General features: G+C 33.1%; 2 protein-coding genes across 2 annotated transcripts in view; one reads left to right on the forward strand and one right to left on the reverse strand.

Moving 5' to 3' along the window:
* Positions 1-21,686, reverse strand: part of LOC111622172 (CDC42 small effector protein 2-like) — a 44,414-nt gene extending 22,728 nt beyond the window's left edge. Inside the window, exons 1-3 of the mRNA XM_023364517.1 lie at positions 21,530-21,686; positions 1,780-1,915; positions 1,284-1,376 (exon numbers count right to left, since the gene is read on the reverse strand). Coding sequence (XP_023220285.1) covers positions 1,284-1,376; positions 1,780-1,836 — 150 coding nt within the window. The 5' untranslated portion in view covers positions 1,837-1,915; positions 21,530-21,686. The remainder of the gene's footprint in view (positions 1-1,283; positions 1,377-1,779; positions 1,916-21,529) is intronic.
* On the forward strand, positions 14,595-15,682 carry LOC111622184. Its single transcript, XM_023364530.1, has 2 exons — positions 14,595-14,643; positions 15,024-15,682. Exons 1-2 carry the CDS (start codon positions 14,595-14,597, stop codon positions 15,680-15,682), a joined length of 708 nt encoding a protein of 235 aa, XP_023220298.1.
* Positions 21,687-25,260: the final 3,574 nt, after the last annotated feature.

A 25,260-nucleotide genomic window follows, 5' to 3' on the forward strand; every position in this document is an offset into this window, starting at 1 on the left:
TAAAGCCTATGTCCACCCTGAAGTTCCATTGTAAATATTGGTAAAAGAATTTTTGAAATCGGATGAGTAGTTTCGGAGATTAGCCCTTGCATACAAACTTACAAACATTACCTCTTTATAATATTAGTAGCCTATAGATAAGTAGAATGACTTTTATTTAATAAATACTGTATGACGTACACTTACTTGTTAGTGCTTTTCACAGGTTAAATTTGACTACACACAATAAATACATAGCCTATGTCTAAAAGTGCAAAAGTTTTTGTCAATATTCTAGTTGAACATACTATTCCTATTACAAATCAAAATAATTTATTGTTAATTTAAAATCATCGCTAGGGCGCCTCTAGTGCCTGTTTTTGGCATACCGTTACGCGGACGGATACCCGTTCAATTAATCTAGCGCCTTACGTTCAATGGGTTATATATATAGATACGGGGAAAACAGGGGGTCTGCAATTGACCCTACTGACAACAAACATGTCTTGGCCCATAATTCTTTTAATTTCTTTCTTAATTCAGCAACTGTTACATTCTTTAAATCCAATTTTTATAAACAGATCAAAACATCCGCTTAGTTTCCACTACTTTACGCACTACCGGAAGTTACGCATACATCAAACTGACACTAGCGCCACCAGTGACGAAATGTAAACCGTGCATACCCCATTAACTGCTTTCAGAGGAAAAGTTTTGAATCGAAATAACATGACGTCCAGTTTGCATCGGACGTTCGTATATAGTTAATTAATTTAATCGAGGCCTCCAGTCCCTAAGGTTTCCATATCTGGTCTCGGATTTCATCTAACTAACTCTGTTCTCTAAATTAAGGAAGGACTGACAGTGGAAATTCATAGGTCTATAACTTTTTTTCAAATTGCAGCCCAATAAATGTTTTGTCTCCTTGTTGTCACCCCTTACATTAACTTTTTGGAGGGGTTTATTATATTCTCTTCTTTCCAAATTGGCATCTTTATAAGTTGTTTAACCTGAAAGCACGGCGAATGTTTTCGTACATGCACCGTAAATAAACAAACATTCTTGTTTACGATATTACATAACCGAATAACACAGATATTTTTGCAAAGCGGAAACCTAAAAATACTTTCTTTTATCTTACATACGAAAAAACTACAATTGAAACGAATATAAATTTTGCGAAAATATTTTTTAAAAAGTACAAATTATAAAAATTATCTCCTTCCGTTTTACTAATTATGATTAAAAATTAAACGATAATGAAAAAGTAGATAAAATACTTAAAAGAACGATACTTTACTTACGTGAATATTCATATCTCCTGAACCCACGTGACCCGTGTGTCGAAAATTTGTGGGACTTCCTATCATTGAACGGTCTATTCGATGCCGCCTCTTCTACAATATAATAAACGTGCTTAATTAGAAAATACGTTTTATTCCTTTCGAGAAAAATAACAAGAAGTAATGCCATTCTAACATACAGTATTAGTATAATGGACCCGAGCTGATTAGCCATCTTTAGTAAAATTTAAATATAAATAAATTATCAATAATATATGGTTATTGACTGTCACATAACATCCCCGCATCCAAACTATGTAAGCGATTCGTTAATCAATTGCTTCGAGAATTGCGGACTTCCGTTTCTGGTAAAGTGTGGGGTAAGAAATGTGTTCCTTAATTTAACCGAACTTCTTTATGAAATTTCCGAAAATTAATTTTTTTAGAAAAGAATGAAACGGAAAAGGTTGTTTTAAAGATCGTCGCGACGATGGATAGGAGAGAGAATCAATCTTACGGGAGGAGGCTGTTCGGTGACGCAACAGGTGAAACACTGGATCCAGATCTCGCTCATTCTTCCGACCTCGCGGCCTCTCCGGGGACTCCGACCGTCGGCCAGATTAGTCCGGTTGCCACGCTTTTTCGATCACCGCCTGAAAAGAGAAAAAAAAGTTCCCTGTCAATCGTTTCCTACATAAATCATTAATTCCGTTACCGTTTTAATATTTGTTTCCTTTATTTCGATGACGTCATAGAAGAAAGACAACGCACATTAATGAGTAAGTTGGCCAAAAGTCAAATTTTCGAAGCGATTAAATTTCATATAGACTAAATTCTCGTACTAAAGCATTGCCGCATTACGAGGTACAGTACTGTGTACCTATATTTCTGTACGTAACAACATATCTAATCGTTCTATTACAGCTTAATTAAAGGAAATGGCTTTATTACAGATGCGCATAAAAAAATTAACACAGAAATTTGTGCCGTAACGTAGTAATGCTATAGTATGAGAATTTTCTTTATATTTATGAAATTTATATTAAAATATAAATCGCGAAATAAATTATATAAAAATTAAACCTAAAAAATAAGCCCTCAAGGTGTATAAACACTGCCACACAATATATTCTATAAATAATAGTACTGTAGTATAAAAATTGAAACCACGTCTTTTCACTAGATGTAATTGTTAAAATTAAAACTTCATCAGATTAGGATTTGAATCTGATATACACTTCAGCTGGAACTAGCTTGAAAATGTAACAAAAATAACCACAAGAAGTTAATAATAATAAAAGATATAGCTTCTAAAATGAAAATTTTAATTTAAATATTTTTAAATATGTTTCAAAGCTACTGTATTTAGAAATCGTCTTCTACTTACATACAGGAATCGAGTCCGTGTCAAATAATTATTACACTACTTGGGCATACAATTTTATAATGGAAACAAACCTCAATCGAAATTATATTCGAGATCTAAGGCAATCATTGTCATTTTGATAGTTTTTTTTGGAGAAATACGTAATATCGATTGCCAATTATACATACTGGTGATGCCCTTAGCGTTCCATACAGTGAATCGTGACTAGATGGCGTTTCGAAAATTCGACCTTTGGCCAACTTTTTTTTATGGTCGTACTCCACTGCGAGACGGCTGGTTCATCTCCCCCATTTATTTATAATTCTCCGTACCTTACAGCGTGCAAGAATCGCCTATCGGACGGAGAAAGACTGCCGGAAATAGTGAAAGCGAAAGTTTCTACTAGGAATAGGATCGGAGGCGGACCCTCTCTTCTCCGATCAGATTCCCGGAAGACATCTTCCTCCTTTCTTATCGCTTTAATGGAAGGGTGACGAAGGGTCGTCTCTTTCTGTCTTCTAACGTTAATAATTGTTATTGGTTATTTCATTTTCGAAATACTCATCCAAGGTCACTTTATAATCGCAAAGTCTGTTTTTCATTTTTACTTTCTTCTCAGAATGAAATTGTGGCGAAATCGATGAAAGTAAGTATAGAAATGTCGAAGATTATAACATGAGACTAATTACGGAGGATTATCATTTTTTATATTTAGCCTATTCTAATAATGTCGAAAACAAACAAGAGATCGAATAGCAACTAGTTTGCTTGCAATATTATTATAATTGTTATTTTTTCGTTTAATTCATTTTTTTTTCTTGTAGTAAGAAATTGCTAGAAAAACAAACGCTACCGATTCGCTTTCTGATCAACTATAAATGCTAATTCATTACTACTTACGTAGCCTATTTAAAAAATACTGTAACGTGAAACGAGTGTCGCGATATTAAGATATTGCGGTTTCACTATATAAGATACGCTTACTTATAAACTATTCTGAAAAATAAATTTTCTATTTGCATATGTTTTTTCAAAATGTTTGATTAACCTCTTCTCACGCTGTATGACATACATGGAAGACAGTAAGTCAATCATATTATTAATTAATACCAACATACAAAATTGTTAACATCTCCGAAACGGTTGAGTTTTCAACCTGTTTGCTAAGGTTACTTTTTACTCAGCATGGTGTGTGTTATCTACCATATAAATGCTTAATGATTTTTTTAGAATCCATATACACATGTACCAGCAGAGAGAATAGGCGCTGCCCACGTTAAAAATTAAAGTTTTCTTTTAAACTTTTATTATGATTTCCAGTGGCGTGCCGTCCATGGAAGCTGTGGAAGCACCGCTCTCCTTGTATTTTTTAAAATATAAATACATATTGTGCGATTAATTTCGTATTTTAACGTACTTTGAATTAATTAAAATTAATACTTTAATATAACGGCATTATGTATCTTATTACAAATTTCTATACATGTGAAAAAACAATGACATATTCGAATATAAATTCGTATATGCATATTCCCAATGGAAGCGCTGTATTGTCGAAGACGGTACAGCTTCCACAGCGAAAAATATTTGAATCGTGTAAAGCAGCCAGATTATATGCAAAATATCATATAACGCTTTCAATGATTCTATCCAGGGCCGGCACAGCTTCCCTTTCATCAAATGTCACCGCACGCCACTGATGATTTCTCATTGGTTAATATCGACACCCAAGAATTGTCTAGTTTTTATATTTTTTTAAAATCGCGGAGAGTATATTTGAAAAATAAATATAAAAATTAATTGTCTGAATAAACAGTCACATTACGACGACCATTATACCTCGTACACACACACACAAAACTTAACTACTTCAAACCTTTCTTTGTAGAATTCTAGAAGAATGGTGTAGCTGCCTTGTCGAATATGCACATTGTCGTGCAATGTCCGACGAGACAGCTACACCATCCTTCTAAAATCAACAAACAAACAATCAAAATAAATATACGTAATTAATTAATTAAACCTTAATACAGTGTTTTTCGGTCTTTTTCTAATAATGGCATCCCAACTTTATAATTTTTTCTTATGGCACTCCGATTTCTTTATCAGTGTAAAGTTAATGCATTATTCGCAGTTTTAATAATTACACTAATTGTACTAAAGTGTTAAAAGTAGATTTCATTACCGGTAAACGGTTTAACGATCTAAATCAGGTAAAAACGCATCGATAGACATATCGGTAAATTGACATTTCTCCCGGTAAAATCGATTAAAAAAATTGACAGACGTAAATTTTTTGAAGCCAAATTATACAGTGGGTGATCGGTTAACGAACTTTCGCGAAAGATTTTTAAGTTCGGATAACGAACACCTCACAGAACAAACACAAGAAGCGACATAAAATAATGAATATCGATTGGTCTTCCTTGTCTTCAGGCAACAATTCGAAACTTTTCGGAGCGCGGGAGACGTCGATATCAACGCTCAACTCAGTATATACTGATCGAATTCTCCCTTTTAATTCCAGCCTTTTATTTTTCTGACAAACAATTTTTTTTAATAGTACTCGCGAGACTGTTGGGCAGGCACTCGTTAAGTTTTGTGTCGGTTTTATTTTCGAAAGTTGAGAGTATAATAGCAAAGGTAGAGTGGGGCAGATGTCTATTCAACTACTAACAGCAGCAACTTCAGGCAACACAATATCAAGACATATCAGTGTGCAGGCTGGATCAAGTTGATCCCAAGAAGCGATATTTCGATACATCTAAGTCACCACATAAGAAAGCAAGTAGAAATACTTGAGCAGCAGATGAATATAAGCAATTTTATCAATTTTACTTACAGCAATGGACGGCTGCATCAATTTAAACAGCATCATGGCCTATCGCAGGAAATATTGTGAAACTGCTAAAGTTGATTTGGATGTTGTAGAAGAGGAACTAGTCCATCAACAATAATAGAGCAGTATGATATAAAAGACACATATAAAATAGATGAAACCACTTTATTTTACTGATTACAACCTGATAAAACAATTGCTCATGTACCTGTAAAAGGCTGAATGAAGAATAAACATAAAATCACAATTGCCTTTTTTTTGTAATTCAGACAGTAGTGATAAGAGAGCTGTGACTGTTATTGGAAGATTCAAAAAGCCTCATTGCTTTAAAAATTTCAATCCTCTTATTTATTGCCATTACAAGTACAACAAAAGGGGATGGATGACAACCCTACTTTTCTAAGAATTTGTTGAAGATTTTAATAGGGATATGAAGAGAGAAAACTATAATGTCTGTCCTACTATTAATTGATAATGTACCCTGTCATAAGATAGTCAATCCGAGCAATGTGGAAATACAATTCTTTCCAGCAAATTGTATGGGAATTCTGCAACCCCTTCACACTGGCATAATAAAACGTTTTAAGTCTAACTACAGACCACTATCAAATAAAGAAAATTATCGAATGAATCAATGATGAAATCTCTATTGAGATGACCCTGAAAATTGCACTCTGGCTAATTAAAAAATGCCACCAATCCATACTGATCCAAGATAAAGCAGAACTGTTGAAAAAATAGACTGTGATGTTCCAATGTGATATCTATGGTATTGGTTCATCAAATGTTTATGATATAAAGATGCAAAAGAGTACTAATGTCTTAATGTACAAGTACAGTACTGTATTTTATTTATTTGCTTATTTAATTTACATTTAATATTTATTTAAGTTTTTAGCAGTCCCTGGTATACTTTAGACCAGTGCTCCAAATCTTTTCTCATGCACAGCATATTTAGATACTTCCCAGAATTCCATGGCACACCACAAATAAAAATATGCAAAAAAATATAGGAGTTACAAGTACATACAAAAAAATAAAAAAATACTGATTTACTGTTTTTTTACTTGTGATAATATAAAAATATTTGAAATTAGTTTCTAATTAATTTTCTTATTCAATTTTATTTCTTAACAATCCAGACACCAACCTGTACAAAGTATCACATAGTCCTATTGGGTTGTTCGAAAAGAAATTTCGTTTTTTATTACTAGAGGAATTAGTTGTATTTTTACCAGCCAATTTCATTTTAAACCACATTTTCATTATACATTTTGACAGCTGACATTTTAAGGCTTATTTGTAAAAAATTTTGTTTGATTCTGTACAATTTTTTTTTTTCGGTGTCCCATCAAATATGGAAAATAGAAAGCATCATTTTCAACATATTTTGCTTTTTTATTACCAAAAAATCAAAATGCTGTTCAAGCAAGAAAAATATTGTGGTACATGTATGGAGATGTGTTAAGAGAAAGACAGTGCCAAAACTGGTTTACAAAATTTCATTCTGGCAATTTCAATATTGAAGATGCACCATGTTCTGGATGGCCAGTTGAAGCCAATGAAAACAAAATAAAAGGTACTGATTGAAGCAAACTGCCGAATAATAACATGTGAAATCACTAAGAGATTAAATTTGTCAAACTGAACCATTTATGATTACTTGAAACAAATTAGTTTTGTTTCAAAGCTCGATATATGGGTTCTACATGTTCTTAAAGAGAGATGCTCTCTTAGGTGGAATTTTAAGGAAATTTTTTTTGAGCTTTTACCTGACAATATAACAATTGATTCGAAAGTGTACTGCCATTCAGTAAACAAATTGAGCAATATCATCAAACAGAAAAGGCCAGAAATGATCAACAAAACAGGTGTAGTGTTTTACCATGATAATGCTAAATTTCACATAAGTTTGGTAACTCATCAGAAACTGTTATAACTTAGATGGGAGGTGCTATCACACCAACCATATTAACCAGATCCAAGCACTGTCAGATTATTACTTGTTCCGGTCTTTACAAAATTTTTTAAACTGTAAGACATTTACTTGAAATGAAAATGTCAAAAATTACTTGGATCCGGTTTTTTGTAAGTAAACATCAAAACTTTTATAAACATGGAATCATGCTACTACCAGAAACGATGGCAACAGGTATTATATAAGGGGCAACAGGTCAATATATAATTCAATAAAATAATAATTTATTATAAAAATATTGTTTTTTTTTTTCCTATGGAAAAAAACGAAATTACTTTCCGAACAACCCAATAGTATGAAATGCACATGATCAGGGTCTCAGTTCTGTGATTATAGGTGCACACAACGAAGACATCATCTACTTGTCACTTTACAAAAATTGAGATGGCAACTATGATTTGTGACTTGACAAATTTACATGTACTGTACATATAGTCTGTAAAATATGACTCTCACTGCTTAAAAACAACTTTATGAGTAAATGTGTGTACACATTCTGTGAAATACAACTGAAAAGGTGTAAAAGTTTAAAGTTTATTAGAATTTCTTCTGTCACAATGTCAGTGGCAATAAACGTATATTAGGCAAATCATTGTCCATTTTGAATGAACCAACACATATTTAATTAATTATATTCATATGCCCACTATAAACTGCTTGTCCTCTTCTTGGAGGCACACTGGTTGTGAAGGTCTACTTTAGACACATTGGGAGGTATAGAATTAGTGGGTTAGAGGTGTGTTGATGAATTATTATTATTATGTTAGGTTTAGTAAGTTATACTCGGTGGCTGTGTACTATGCCGGACCAGAGTCAAGGCATAGCAACCAAAAACAAAAATTAAATAAGTGTGTCAGTGTCAGTATTCAGGAATTTCCTAATAATATGGCATGTATTCAATATAGTGGCCTTCTGTAGTGTGATGTATGTATTTCTATTCAATTGTAATGTTCCCAGGCTTTTGTGTAGTGTGTGTGGTATCACACCTGTACAGGAAAGAACAACAGGTACAATAAGCACCCTATCCATCCTCCACAGATGCCTTATTTCCTGGGCGAGTTCTGTGTACTTTCTAATTTTTTCAGTGCATGTGTTTTGTACATTGTGAGTGTTTGGAATGGCTATGTCTATAATGTATGTGATTTTATTGTGTTTGTCAATGAGTGTGATGTCTGGTCTGTTGTGGTAAATTGTTTTATCTGTAATTATGGCTCTGTCATAGTACATTTTGTGCATGTAGTTTTACAATACTGTCTGTGGAATGTATTTGTAGTATGGATCGTGAATGTCTAATAATTTGTGTTTCTTTGCAAGCTCTTGGTGTATTATATTTGCTACTTGATTATGTCTGTGTAAAAAATCTGTCTGTGCCAAGAGCTTGCACCCAGAAGTAATGTGTTGTGTAGTTTCTGGCATGATGTAACATTTTCTGCATGTGTCATTTGTGAGTGTTGTATCTTTGAGTATGTTTTCTGTAGTTTTTAGTATTTATGACCTGATCCTGTATGGCAGTCATGAATCCTTCCGTCTCCCCAAAGAGGCATCCCCGATCTAACCAGCTGTTTGATGCAGTTTTGTCAACAAAATCCTGGGCCAGGTCATAAGGATTCCTGCCATGGAGTGCCTTTTGAGACCACGATTGCTTGATGGTGTCTGTGCTTTTTATATGTTGTGTCATGTCTGTATGATATGAGTGTAAGTTTAATGGTGTGTTATTTGAGTATAAGTTTCTATTTTATTAAAAAAAACATTAGCTAAATATTACCGTATTTTTGCGGATTGTCTGGCATGTCAGTCTATCTGGGGAGACCATAAAATCAGGACATTTCCATATGGTAAAAACCTGCATGCCGGTTTTTCCCAGGAGAATTCCAGTTTAAGTGAGGTTATACATCCCTGTTTAGAGGGTGCATTAAAAAACAAACCAGCTTTTATTCTAAAACTGTGAAATTGTCAGCATTACATCAAAAACTACGATTATATATTTAATTTTTTTCATTTTGTCTTCTTTCTGAATTGTAAAATAATCATGGAATTCCAAAAGTGCTTTTTTTGGTGTGTATTTTATTGTTATTTGATTAAAAAATTAAAAAATAAACATTAAATTTAAGAAACTCTCTGTAAATTATCTCAGCTTACACCATAAACATCAGCTTTGTGTGAAATTTGAGAGGAAGGTGTTATTTTTAAGGTCAGGGTAGATGATCTGTATAGCTCACACTGACTAACTATTACTACTATTACTAATGTCAATAAGTCATTAATTGTTTTGCTGTCTCATTATCTATAATTATTTTGCAACAAATTGGATTTTCATCTTTAAAAGCCGTTACTTTAGTTTTATCAGATATTTCCATTCCATATTTCTTGGCAGTCTATTTAAAATGTACATATATTGAGTTGAGTCATAATTAAAATCTTTTTTTCATAGCATTGTTTAACAAACCATCAGCTCAAATGCTAATTTTTTAAGAATGTAACATTTTAATAATGACAACTTGCTCAATTAACAGACTATAATTAAATTAAGTCAATAATTAGAAACAAAGTAATTTGTCTAGAGGCAGGCAGTTAAAGCACTGTGTCATGATAATTCTAATAATTATAATAAATTAATTTTTATTTAAAATTTCTGGAAGTAAAGAATCAGCCTGAAGCAGAACTTGAACAACCCACAACTTCCATGTACCCTGCAGATATGTTGCTAGTTATACTATCCAGACATCCTCTAGTCTTTGCTTCCAGAACTATTAATTTAGACATACACATTTGCTTTAATTTAGAACTTCTGGAAGAAATTAATTTATTATAATTATTAAAATTATCACAAGATGAAAGCTTAACTACCTACCTCTAGACAAATTACTTTGTTTCTAATTATTAACTTCTTATCGGGCTTTAATCATAGCCCGATAATTCAGCAGATAGCCTGGCTTTAATCAAAAGATCAATCAGATCACTTGGCTTTTTTTGTTGAGTTGTTCTTTATATATTTTCATAACAGTTTTTCATTATTTTTTTATTAGTGTCAATCAAACTGAGCTTCTCAGAACATTTAAAGCAGTGTTTCTCAACCTGTAACGAACCATCACCCCCTTCAACGTAGTATCGCCCCCTTCACTTCAAAATTCCGAGGCCGAGGACCAAGGCTAATGCCAAATTCGTACTGCATTGAATAGACTAGTGACTAGTATAATGTTATTTGTTTAATTATTGTACAATATAACGAATAAAATATCTAATTATTCTTAATATAATGTTTTACTATATCGCCCATAAAATTGTTTTTCGCCCCCCAAAATATAAATTGTCACTAATCGCCCCCTCAACATGGAAAATCGCCCACATGGGGGCGATATCGCCCCCGTTGAGAAACACTGATCTANATTATATTAAGAATAATTAGATATTTTATTCGTTATATTGTACAATAATTAAACAAATAACATTATACTAGTCACTAGTCTATTCAATGCAGTACGAATTTGGCATTAGCCTTGGTCCTCGGCCTCGGAATTTTGAAGTGAAGGGGGCGATACTACGTTGAAGGGGGTGATGGTTCGTTACAGGTTGAGAAACACTGCTTTAAATGTTCTGAGAAGCTCAGTTTGATTGACACTAATAAAAAAATAATGAAAAACTGTTATGAAAATATATAAAGAACAACTCAACAAAAAAAGCCAAGTGATCTGATTGATCTTTTGATTAAAGCCAGGCTATCTGCTGAATTATCGGGCTATGATTAAAGCCCGATAAGAAGTTAATAATTAGAAACAAAGTAATTTGTCTAGAGGTAGGTAGTTAAGCTTTCATCTTGTGATAATTTTAATAATTATAATAAATTAATTTCTTCCAGAAGTTCTAAATTAAAGCAAATGTGTATGTCTAAATTAATAGTTCTGGAAGCAAAGACTAGAGGATGTCTGGATAGTATAACTAGCAACATATCTGCAGGGTACATGGAAGTTGTGGGTTGTTCAAGTTCTGCTTCAGGCTGATTCTTTACTTCCAGAAATTTTAAATAGAAATTAATTTATTATAATTATTAAAATTATCACAAGATGAAAGCTTAACTACCTACCTCTAGACAAATTACTTTGTTTCTAATTATTAACTTCTTATCGGGCTTTAATCATAGCCCGATAATTCAGCAGATAGCCTGGCTTTAATCAAAAGATCAATCAGATCACTTGGCTTTTTTTGTTGAGTTGTTCTTTATATATTTTCATAACAGTTTTTCATTATTTTTTTATTAGTGTCAATCAAACTGAGCTTCTCAGAACATTTAAAGCAGTGTTTCTCAACCTGTAACGAACCATCACCCCCTTCAACGTAGTATCGCCCCCTTCACTTCAAAATTCCGAGGCCGAGGACCAAGGCTAATGCCAAATTCGTACTGCATTGAATAGACTAGTGACTAGTATAATGTTATTTGTTTAATTATTGTACAATATAACGAATAAAATATCTAATTATTCTTAATATAATGTTTTACTATATCGCCCATAAAATTGTTTTTCGCCCCCCAAAATATAAATTGTCACTAATCGCCCCCTCAACATGGAAAATCGCCCATATGGGGGCGATATCGCCCCCGTTGAGAAACACTGATTTAAAGCATGTAATGTTCTGTGTGAATTTAAAAATTATAACATTGCAGTTACAAAACAAACAATATGTGTCGTGTGTATGGCAGCAAAGCCTTAAATATCAGAAAATGTTAGTGTTGATTCAAAAAATTTAGTATGTTTCATTTTTAAAGATGAGTCTTACTCTGAATTACCTTCTACTTTATAAAACACTAAAATTGCTGTTATAGTGGAAAACTAAACCTTTCTAGATTAGAAATGGCAGAAAAATTTGGCGTGACTGAATCAATAGCAGTTGGATCAACTAGGAAAAATAAATAAGTATGGGATATGGGTTCCATATCACCTTATTGAACAGAATGATCTAGATTAATTATCCATATGCATTTCACTTCTTAATAAGCAACAGAAAACCCCATTTCTGGGCAATAGTAACTAGAGATGAGAAGTGGGTATTGTAAGCTAATGTCATTCATAAAAGACATTGGTTAGATCCAAAGGCTACTTCAGCTCCAGAACCAAAGCATGACTTTCATTCTTGAAAGGTATCCTATATGTATGTGTGAGAATATGAAAACTGAATTTCGAGTTGTTGAATTGAAATTAAACAGTAAATGCTACTTTATATTGTCAGCAATTGGAAAAACTTTCTGGAAAACTCCAACAACCATATTTGATAAACAGGAATGGCATTATTTTGTTACACAATAGGCCTAACATTCAATACCATGTTGCAATAACCATCCAACAAAAATTGAAAAACTTAATTAGAAAGTTCTCTCATTCCCATTATAGCCATGATCTGGCACCACAGATTATCACCTCTTTTAATCCCTTTAAAGCAGTTTTAATGGTTTAATTCAAATGAAACTATCCAGAAGTGCACAGAAACATTTTTTGAATTAAAATCTGATAAATTTTTAAGACATCAAAAACTTTTATATTGAAAAAGTCATATCTAATGAACATATTTATTTAATCCAATATATAATTTTTTTATGTAAATAGTTTATTAATAAAAAAAGACATTACTTATAATTTAACCCAATATTTCTGTTAACCCAACAAATAAAGTTAGCAAATTCAGCATGTTTATTAAAATTAATCCAATTTCTTTATGGTTTTGGCTCAAACACTGAAAAAATGAACAAAACTGACTGCATTATTTTTTTCATTTTTGACTCTCTAGCCTATGGACATTAAAAGGGTCTTTTTAATCATATCCAACATGGATGATCAGTCCTAGAAGGTGACTGGGTGGGGAGGTATTTGTTCTGACAAATACAAGACAGATCATCCCAAAAATTCCTGGAGTTACTCATTCAGGTATGATCCCAAGTTCCTTAGAGCAGTAAATTGATGCCTTAACTACGTTAGCTCTCTGACCATCAACAAAACTGGCTTGAATTAAGAGTTCAGATTAGTAAAAGTGCACTGTACAACCTGTCTTTCTTTACAAACACACTTACATTGAAATCCATTTAAAAGAGACTGACCCAAATGATGAATTCAATTTCAGCTTGCCCAGCAATTCATCATTTGACTTTATTTCTACATATACAATTGTTTGCAGATGACAAGGTTAACCTAGTTCCCTTGTCCTATAGTTAGGTCATTGGCCTAAAGTTATCTTATATTTTTGTTTTTAGCCCTGAATAAATAATAAGAAATGACTAAGCACTCTTATTAAATTATTAACTAATTATAGATTTAGTGTAGAAGTTGACAGTAATGTTCTGTTTCCAACTGATATCATGAACTGTACTAAAGTTAGTTTCAGGAAACTAGAACTTACTTGTGATCAATTGCTGTTTTGGTTCATTTTGATGCTGCAAGTTACACTGATGTAAGGACATTTCAACATGCTAAGACAGCTGAAACCATTTTTTTTTTTAATCAAGAAACAATTCATGACATACATTAAAATAAATAATTTTTAAATGTCTAGGATGCAAAATACCTGTACATACTTTCTTAACAATTCAGCATTAGTTTTTGTTGTTTTAGCTCATATTGTTGGTTGAACCAAACTCAATGTAACAGAATATTTTCTGCATATACACAAAGACATGGTTACTTTACTCATAAGAAATGTATTTATAATTAAATATTGGGTACATTTCTATATTCAACAATTGACTCAACAATGAGAAAACATTTCTAAATGGACCATTGAAGCCTGTGGCATCGGCGTAGATTCACCAATAAGCTCAACAGTCTCAACGACCTGAAAGACCATTGAATATTCAACAAACTAACATGGCATCTTCCATGAAACAAGTAAATTTCGCTTATAGAAACTATTGATTCACTCTTGCTGTGGATGCTGTAATAGCAGACAGATTAATGAACAATCTGTATAAGATAAAACATGTGATTGCATGATTATGTTAGATAATTTGGTCAATATTGAAATATTAAGCTTTTTTTCAGAAACAAACTAACTTCATGAATTCATCCAAAATTTGATTAGGACCAATATTTGGACCTCTACATCTTCCTAATGATATAAATGTTCAAGAAATTCAAATTATTGAAGAAAGACCTAGTATAGAAAAAAATGATACAGATAAGAGTTCATTCAAATAAAAGGGATTATTCAGATAATGGTGAGTTACTTTAATTATTTAGCAAAACAGCTACAATTGTCACCTTCTCTTTAATTAAGTCAACCATTATGAAAAGCATGAATGCAAACATTTCTTTTTTCTACAAAACATGATGTCAGATCATTCAACAGAGGGATTCAATGGAGAACTCACCAATGATGTAAGTGTTGGATTTATAAACGTATGGATTGTACTTATGCAGTTTTTGAGAGATTGAAATTTAATGTTATTAAATTAATAAATATAACATTTACAATAATGTAAACAATTCAAAGGATTTTGAGATAAGAAACTCAACCTCTCCTTGGCACCGGGGATGAAATACTAAATTCGGAACCTGTTACCGGTGTAATTTGTGCAGCATTTAATACTCTCGTTAGAAGGGCGTTTTCTCCATTCGTCCACCACACAAGCCATTACCACCAAATTAAATTATGTTAAGAAAATAGCAGCCAAGCACGGTTATCCTGGTCTAACACATTGTCTGAATGAACAACATCAATGCTCGCAATACGCACCCACTACACGTACAAGGGCCAGCACTAACTTGGAAGATCGTATATGCCTCCCAGTCACCTTTAACCCATATGTTAAAGCAATATATTCTGAGATTGTCAGGAAACATCAGTTACAAATAGCCTATAGAAGATGCCCCACAATCTTCGAAATCCTCAGAAATGGAAAGGACTATCCGGTTCATAGCAGACTTCGTGGTGTCTACTCCATACCACTCAAGGATAACAGATGTAACAAGAGCCTCATATATATTGGTTCAACCAAGCGCTCTTTGACTACCAGAATACGCAAACATCAAACGGATCTTCGACACAGGAGATACACCACGGCCCTAGCCACCTTTGCATCTGATCCTGAATTCGACAAGGCTGACGTCATTGACTCTACACCCCATCTAAAACATCTAAAATGGCTAGAAGCCGTATCCATCTACATGGCTAACCACATGACCACATGTATAAACCAAAAAGATGAGTTTAATCTTTCTCTAGCATGGCAGGCCCTTATAAATGGCGATCTTTAAATACCAACATCCTCGCACCAATGCGCATGCCCGTCTCAACAAGTTCTGTTATATGAATATTCGGTTTTTAGTTTGAATATCCACGTTCCAGTTTTCAAAGCGTTCCAATGGAATTTCTTTACCTGAGGAAGAACTACCTCTAAAGTTTGAAAACGTTTGTGAAAGGAAGATTTTTTCACACAAATTACACCAATAACAGGTTCCAAATTTAGGATTTTGAGAATTTGAAAACGAGCAATTTCCACAGCAATCAGTTAGCAATTAGCAAATGCAAGTTAGAAGTTCAGATTTAAAACATTTGAATTTTGCATTCTCATCATAATTGGATGATGAAGTGATAATTCTCATGTAAACTATACATGCACATACAGCAGAAATGGACTACAAATCATTTAAAAAATAGCACATGCAAACAACTATAAAATTTAAAAGTACTTATCCCAAAAATGATTAAATTGCAAAATATGCATTAACAAACAACCTTAATTTGATCCACTTGGGCCAAAATTGTGTTTATATCAAGGTTTCAACTTCATAGCACTTAAGGAAACAACACGTACCTTTCATACAAATCCAGCTTCAAATATCATCAATTCCAGAATTGAATTTTACCTTGTTTCCATTCCACACTGTATTGATGGTTTCTGTATTCAGCAAATTGTATTGTCTTTATTGAAAATTGAAGGCACAGTCTGCTGAAACAGGAATCACCATTTATTCAATTTCTTAACTTCCAGAATACATTTTTGATAACTGACTGTTCCTTGTAGGCTACTTGTATTGTCATTATCAAATTTACTAATCTTCCTTGTACAGTACACATGAAATTTTTTGTAAAATATTTTTGTCATTAATAGTTGGAAAAAACCCATGCAATAGTCCAAGATATCTTTTATATTTGCTCAGGACCATCCTAAGCTCTCCTTCATCTTTTTCACTTTCTTCTCTATTCCTTCTCCACTAGTCTAAATCTGTAAATATGCTTTTACTTTGTTATATGACTTTGTGATTATTTGTTGTGGATGTTTAAAATGGACATATTTATGATGTATGTGATTTTGTTTTGTCTATCAATGAATGTGTCCATCTGTTGATGAATTGTTTTGTCTTCAATTATGGCTCAGCCATAACACATTTTGTATGTACTGTTTTCTAAGACTGTCTGCAATGTATACAGTATTTGCAGTATGGTAGTTGGATATATAATAGCTTGTGTTTGTGTGTAAGTTTTTATACATTGTGTTTGTTATTTGGTTGTATGACTGTCAGTAGTCTGCACATGCTAAAAGCTTGCTATCTAATTTGATATGTTATGTACTTTCAGATACAAATGACATTTCCTACAATTTTTGTCTATGAATGTGCTACCTATAGATATTTTCGTATTTTGACCTGATCTTGTTTGGCCATCATGAACCTTCCATCTCTCCAAAGAGGCATTCCTGAATCAGCCTGCAGTTTGATAGTTTTGCCAATATGATCCTGTATAAGATCATTAAAATGCTTACTATGGAGCTCTTTCCAGACACAAGACTACTGCATGATGTCTGCATCTTTTATATGTATACTATATTATATCAAAGTCAGTATTGTGAAGGTTTAATATGATTCTGTCTTTAAGAGTTGCATCTTTGTATAACTAAGGCCAAACAATCTATCAGATTATATCGGGCTATAATATATATACTACTTAATAATTAAATATTAAGCTATTTTGAGGTAGGTATTATGTGTCATCTCTTAATAAATTTAATAATTATAAGCAAATTAATGTTTAATTTTTAATTTAGAAAGTTCTGGAAGACAAGAATCAGCCTGGAGCAACACTCAAACCCACAACTCCTGTTTACTGTGTAAATGCATTGCCAGTTACACTACCCAGACCTTCATCTTCCTAGATCATAAATCAGGTTAAAGGATGTTCATACATAACTTCACTTCATCCTACACCGGAATATAATCAATTACATACCCTGAAGCCTGTTACCAGTGTGCAATTAACTTCAAAAACCGAAAAATTAAAATTTCACAAATGTTTTTGAACCTTCAACAGTTCTTGTTCAGGCAGCAATGAATTTCCGTTACAATGCGATTAAATACAAATATTATTCAAAATTCGAATACATGTTAGCCAATGAGTTTTTACTAGGCATGCGCATTATATACAGTGATACCGCGACTTACGCGAACCCGGAGTTACGCGATTTTCAAATCTCGTTGATTCGTCTTTTGTTTGAGCGCCACGCAACTCTTGATTACTCATTCTTTCCACACTATTGTTCAACTTATGTGTTCGGAAGTGTCGCGCAGAATCGACACATAGCTACAATTTATTTTGTGTTATTTATTTCTGTGTTTGTTATATCTATGGAGACTCGAGAGACTCTATGTGATGATTTCTTACAACCGCGAATGAATCAAAAGACGAGATAAGATTAACAAGAACATTTATTAGCTTACGTACATCCCACTTGGATTTTACACACATTGAGAAATTATACCCCGACTTACGCGAATTCGACTTACGTGGTTATTGCTCGGTCCCACCTATCGCGTAAGTTCGGGGTATTACTGTACACAGTAAATGGCAAGAATTTATAGCTCTGTCCATTAGTGCTTGCCATGCTAAGGACAGATTTAATTCCTATTTGTGGTTGATGCAGCTGTTGCTTAGTTTGTATATACAGGTAACCCCTGCATAACACGGCACTTCTATAGCATGGATTCACTCTAACACAGTTCGAGAATTGGGACCATCCCCGTATAACACGGTACTGTTATAGCACAGATTCACTCTGACACGGTTCGAGAATTGGGTAAAACCCTCATATAACATGAAATGTAATAAATTTTTATATACTTAAGTGTTAATAGTTCACGAAAATTATTATTTTCGTGAACTATTAGTGCATAAGTATGTAAATTTTCTTTTCTCACCTTCTGTTGATACACATGGTCCTTCTCAAAACTTGTTTCAATGTTGCCAGATCTCAACGCTTCTGCTTCTGAAGTTGCCAGATGTTTTTCTCTTATTCTCATACTTGCTTTATTCTTCATAAGTGCTTAGCACCATATAAGGAAATTTATAAAGATCTTTTAACTAGAAGCAAGCGATCTAAAATTACATACACTTTTTGCAAAAGGTAGAGCATGGATCTGAAGATAATGCAGAAAAATGCTCAGAGAATAAGGATAACTTGCCAAAAAGAAAATGCTCTCGGTTAACAGTGCTTTTAGTGATGATGAAAAAAACATTGTTTAATTTATATTAATATGTATCACTTAAGAAAATTTTAATAAAGATATTTATCTTAATTATGAAAATATAATAGCATGTTTTTTTAATTTTTGGAACCTAACCCTCCTTTTCGTACTAGTTCTTTGTTTCGTATAACACGGATTCGAATAACACGGCAATTTTTTGGAACGTAACTATCGTGTTATACGGGGGTTACCTGTATTCACTTTAGATGTTCAGTGTATGGTGTGCTGTGGATGATTCTTGCCTGGTTAAAATTTGGCTCTATCGCAGGATCACTGGCATAAATACTCAGAGCTGTGATGGTCCTGGTGCATTGTACATCCACGATGTGCTCTTTTACTCTAATGCCCAAGGAGCCATATACATATACAAACTAAGCAACAGCTGCATCAACCACAAAGAGGAATTAAATCTGTCCTTAGCATGGCAAGCGCTAGTGAATAAAGAGCTATAAATTCTCATCATTTACTGCATATATAATGCACATGCCTAGTAAAAATTCATCAGCTAACACATATTTGAATTTCAAATAATATTCATATTTAATCGCATTCTAACGGAAATACGTTGCTGCCTGAAGAACTGTTGAAGGTTTGAAAATGTTCATGAAATTTTCATTTTTCATTTTTTGAAGTTAATTGCATACCAGTAACAGGCTTTGGGGTACGTAATGGATGTTCATACTTTGTATAATCGTAATGTTTCTTGGTTTTTGTAGAAATAATCTCACAATACCTGTATGTTTTGGTGTATGAAGATTTACTATAACCATGACATTATGAAGCCTTTTCTTCATAAAAAAGGAAGATAAATCAAACTTTCTGTGAAATGATATTTGTTATGTTTTGTTAATGTTGTTCATGTTTTCTTTGGAGTTTCTTTAGGTATTGATACCTGTTAGGAATATGTGCATGCATTCATGCATTTGTGTGTGTTTGTGTGGGTATGTGAATGCAGGTGTTCAATGTATGTGATTATTGAGACAACCTATGTCAGGGATGATGAACCTTTTTGCATATGCATGTCATATAGTAACAATAATTACCTTTAAAAATGTTTATGCATGCTTAAGTATTAGACTTCAAATGACAATAATTTAAAAAATTAAACAAATGTGCTTTAAAAGGATGATCTGGTGAGAAATCAAAAGAACGTTTGAAAAAAGATAGACTATAAAACAAAATCAAATGATAAATCACGTGCCAGACAATTTCCTAACCTAATATCTTTATTGCTTTAAAAGTGTTTTTTGCATTCAACTGTGTTGTTAGTATTGCATTTAATCTGTTGTATTGCATTATTAGTCTCTGATCTATTTATGCACATTATATTAGCTTGATCTGTCAAAATTCTAAAAATTTATAGATCACTTCCCTCACCTACAAATTCAGCAATGTCTTCAATTTACAAGCACAATATCATCCTTCTTCAGGATTTCTTTTTCTGTATGAAGTGTTTTTGTATTTGATTAGACAAAAGTCTATTTGCATGTAAGTGTACATGTAATTTTTAATAGGTGATTAACAGTAGCAACCATAGAAATGGCATCACTCATAAAATCCTACAAAAATTTGTATATTTTTTAAATTCAAATATCATTTTGCTGTAGACCGGCAGAAGCCACAAAGACTGTATCATCAGTATTGTGACATCATAAATATGAAAACACTTTTCATTGGTTGACAAAATCTACAGCAGCAAAGTTTCTGGAGATTGCATAGTCCATTAGTATAAAAACTCAAGCAAAGGCAGTGCTTTTATAAGAAAAACAGAAAGTTTTCAATAGTTAACATCATGTAAAATGTCCACAATTGTTGTCCTAAATGTTGAAAGTTTATTCTCTCACAAAATAGTGTGAAGAGTGCATTTTCATCAATCAGCAATTGTGTGTTTGTTACAGAGGAGATAGAAATTCATGCAATAATGGTAAATTTGGCAAAACAAGTGTAACAGTTACCTACGTATTTAATATAAATTGCAATTTGGTTCAAATACACCATACTCCAGCCAGACACTCGTTCTTTAAATATTCCGTATTCTGAAATAATTATTTTGCTTTAGCTTCCAAATATCATAATTCCGTTTTAGTCTGCTATATAAAATTATAGCTTTATTTTTCTTAAATCAGAATTTAAGAAAAGTAAACTATGATTTTATATATGACGTAAATAAATACAGGATATTTAAAATTCTTGTATATTTTATCTTCCAGAAGTAAAAAAAAGTTTGTATTTCATGTCGTTTGATCACATTGTAAAAATTATTTGAAGAAATACAATTATTTATATCATGTAAACATAAATGATGCAAGAAATAACTGTGTGAATTATCTTTATCTATCTTAGTGATAATTCATGAGTCACCTATATCTATAATTGGATTTAAATTAAGGATTATAAAACAGAATGGAATTTCACTTATTAATTCAATATCCATTGAATTTCTTTAATAGTTGTTTATACACAGATTTTCATTTGTTTTTAAGCAACTAATAATTGAAACCGATAACTTGTATTGGATAGAACATGATATAAACACGAGGGAAATGATAAAAGTTCATAAAAGAAACGAAATGATTGCCTCACCTGAAGAGACGACAGGAAATATCGTCTTTTGCTCTTTTTTCGATCAAATAAATTTTTACTTTTCAATTAAATGTTTCTTAAATAATTAAAAGATGTTTAATTATTATTTTTAAGTACAAAAAATAATACTTTGATCGGAATCGAAGACAGAAAAACAAACAAACTTAAACACAAACCTTGTTTACTCACAACTGATTCACCGATTATAGGTTTCTTACCGAACCTAATCTGAAATCTACGCCTCCTTCTATTGGTCGATTTCGGAAATTTATTCCACATTCGGCCAATTGCATTTGAAATAATAATATTTTTTTCTTAATGTTTTAACGTTAATGTATTATATTTGTATTTAATATTTTGATTTAATAGGTCTATATGTAATTTTTACTACTATAACTGAATAATTTACGAGATTATCTATTTAACTTATTACGGTGTTTTTCAACCTTTTATTTCTTAATAGCGACGTTCCTGGTTCTTTATCGATTTAGACCTAGGCCTATTGTTCTTTTAGTGTTTTTAGTAATAAGCATAAAATGTGTTATGGCATTACTCGGCACTACAGGGTTCACCAATGAGTAGATGAAATCGGTTAATTAACACTGGTAGTTAGTCGTGAGTCCCCCTGACCTACAGGCTAGCCAAGTGCAGTTCTCCGGTTTTTCTTCGCGTATCTAGCCCTAAATAAGGACCACATTTCCATAGAACGTCCTCTCGGGAAGCACCCCTCAACCATATCGCCCAAGTGTTGTGTTGCCTTTTTACGTAAGTCAGTCCATTCAGCGGGTCTCCTGTAGCGTCATCCTAGTGTGCCGCGTACCCCCTTTGAAAATTACTGACTTCGTTATACCCGCAACACCTTGTTGAAAACCACTATCATTATACTATAATGACGAGAGAATTGCGGAGGCAGTAAAATCATTAGTCTGCCTTTCTGGAGATTCGGGGGCGAGTGGATAAAACCACGGAATACTGGTAGCTATCTCCGGGTTCCCTCCTGATCAATGGGCTGATCACGTGTTTTCTGGATTTTCTATACGTGTCTAACAAAACAAGAGACTAGTATCTAACAGAAAATCCTTCATGCCAAGAACGATCTGCCACACTCCATTGGCAGATCGCTCTTTTTGTATTTGTATGGCCTTATCCCATCAATCTAATTCATTTCTGAAGAGTCGGATTCGTGTCCGAGTCGAATCATTATTTTCGGGAATAGTTTCACCCGGATAAGTTGAAGTCTAATTGTTACACTCCAATTGTCACCAATTATAAAAACGGCCGGATGGCAAGCAGTTAATAAATTTACAAGTAAGAAAGTGAAAATCATTAAAAATATCAAAACGGTAAAACAATCCTGCGAATGGAATTAAATAATCTAAAAGTTAGAAAGCATTTTCATGAAGTAGATACAGTAAGACCCCGCTTAACGCTGGGGATGCGTTCCTAGATGACAGAGCGCTAAACGAAACAGCGTTAAACGGGGTCATCTTAACACGTAAATAATGGGGATAGGTAAAACAGAACAGAGAATAAGAAAATTTATCTGTTTTATTTTGTAACATTTATTGTACTTTTTTATTACATTAATTATAGACTTATTTATTGCTAATATCGATATTTATTCATAAAACATTCATAAAAATAAAATAAAAAGTTCGAGTAAAGAAGTTATGTTTGTGATGAGGAAGGTTCTTCCTCATTTGACATCTTTTGTTTCTTTGTGAAGAAGTTATCTAACGTCGTTTGCCTTTTCCTGTTTCGTTCAGCAAGCAGTTTTCGATAACAGTTGACACCTCGTCTTGCCATTGAACTTCTATCAAAATTTACATAATTTTGTATAAACTGATCCATAATTTCCGTTATAGTGGCTAAACTGTTTTTTAGAAAATCCGTTGAAAGTTCCTTTTGTTTCTCATCTTCAGAAACGCTAATTTCGTCATCGCCATGCGCCTGTTGTTTTACTAATTCTTTAAGATCGTCGTTGGAAAAATTTTCTCCAGTTGTAACTTGCAATAATTCTTCAATATCCTGCGCATTTTTATTATCCAACCCTGTTTCATTAGCTAGCTTGACAATTTCGTCGACATCAGCAATGGATTCTTTTGTATTATACCCTTGCTTAGCTTCGGCCATACATTCTTCCATACTCCTTTCAAACATTTCTCGGTCACCTCATTCCAGGAAAGACTGATGTTGTCTACAGCATCTATGATATTATAGTTTTTCCAAAAATCTCTAATGAATTGTTTATCTGCTCCATCTGTTTTATCAATCAGTTGTCGGAATGTCCGCCGCAGATAATAATCATTAAAATTCGATATTACGCCTTTATCCATTGGTTGGATTAACGAAGTTGTATTTGGCGGCAGGAAAACCACTTCTACTGGAATGCATGTTGTTAAGTCAGACAAATGCGTTGGATGGCTTGGAGCATTATCGATCAAAAGTAGAGCTTTCGGTTTTAATTTTTTTGAAATTCGCAGTAGCGTTTAACATACGGGCAAAAATGTTCGGTGAACCAATTCTGAAAAATTTTCATAGTGATCCAAGATCTTTTACTGGACTCCAAAATTACTGGTAAAGATGATTTTGAAATTCCTCTCATTACTCTTGGGGTCTTGGAATGATAAACAAGCAGTAGTTTTAATTTAAAGTCTCCATTAGCTTTACCACCCAGTAGAAGTGTTAAACGAACTTTTGTAGCTTTAAATCCTGATGCTCGCTTTTCTTCACGGAATAAAAATGTACGTTTTGGCATTCTCTTCCAGAAAAGGCCCGTTTCATCAACATTGAAAACTAATTCAGGAGGATAATTCCCTCGTTCAATGATTGCTCTTAATGTTGCTGGAAATGCTGCAGCTGCTTTTGTATATCCACTTGCCGCTTCTCCAGTAACCTGTATGTTATGAAGATTGTTTCTGTTTTTAAATCGATTAAACCACCCACGACTAGCTACGAAATTTTCCCTCGTGTCGCCTTTTTCATTCTGAATATGGTTAAAAAATTTTCACGCTTTTTCCATTATAATTGCTTGACTTAATGGCTTTTTCGTTCAACTTCATCGTCAATCCAGATGGAAAGTCGTTTTTCCATTTCCTCAAACACATTGCTTCTGGTACGGGTAATTTTTGTTGCCGAAGTCGTTGTGGTTGTAGTTGCTGATGATACGATTTTTTTTTTATTTTTTAAAATTGTCCGTATTGTTGAAGTTGACAAATTTAATGCAGTGCCGATATCAGATTGCCGTTCACCTGCATCTGAGCACCTGCATTTTAGTTTCCAGCGAAATGCTTTTTTCTTGTCGCTTTAATTTCTTTTTTTTTGCAATCACCCATTTTAAAAACTAAAAAATGCCGTATTTATCACAATAAAATAAAATAATATGTTTATATCTATATACACACAATAAAGTTGATGACCGATCATAAATCAACTGTGACGCAGCAAACATGCGTTAGGGGAATCCCAACGCTGCGTGCGATCTCGGGGAATTCCAATACTACCGCGTAATATCGAAACAGCGTTAAGCGGGGTCTTACTGTATTCTAGAGCAATGGTCGGCAGCCGGTGGTCCGCGGACCATTGATAGTCCGCGAAAAAATTTGGGTGGTCCATGAAGAAATTTGAACATTGATCAACCGAAAGTTACACGAAGTATTACGAAAGATATGCAAAATGCTTAGTTGGGGTTTTTTTATTCGAATCTAAAACCAAAAACGAAGTGATTGTTA

This window comes from Centruroides sculpturatus, unplaced genomic scaffold (assembly GCF_000671375.1).
Source record: "Centruroides sculpturatus isolate CEXI.00-Female unplaced genomic scaffold, Cexi_2.0 scaffold306, whole genome shotgun sequence".
Classification (NCBI taxonomy): Eukaryota; Metazoa; Arthropoda; class Arachnida; order Scorpiones; family Buthidae; genus Centruroides; species Centruroides sculpturatus.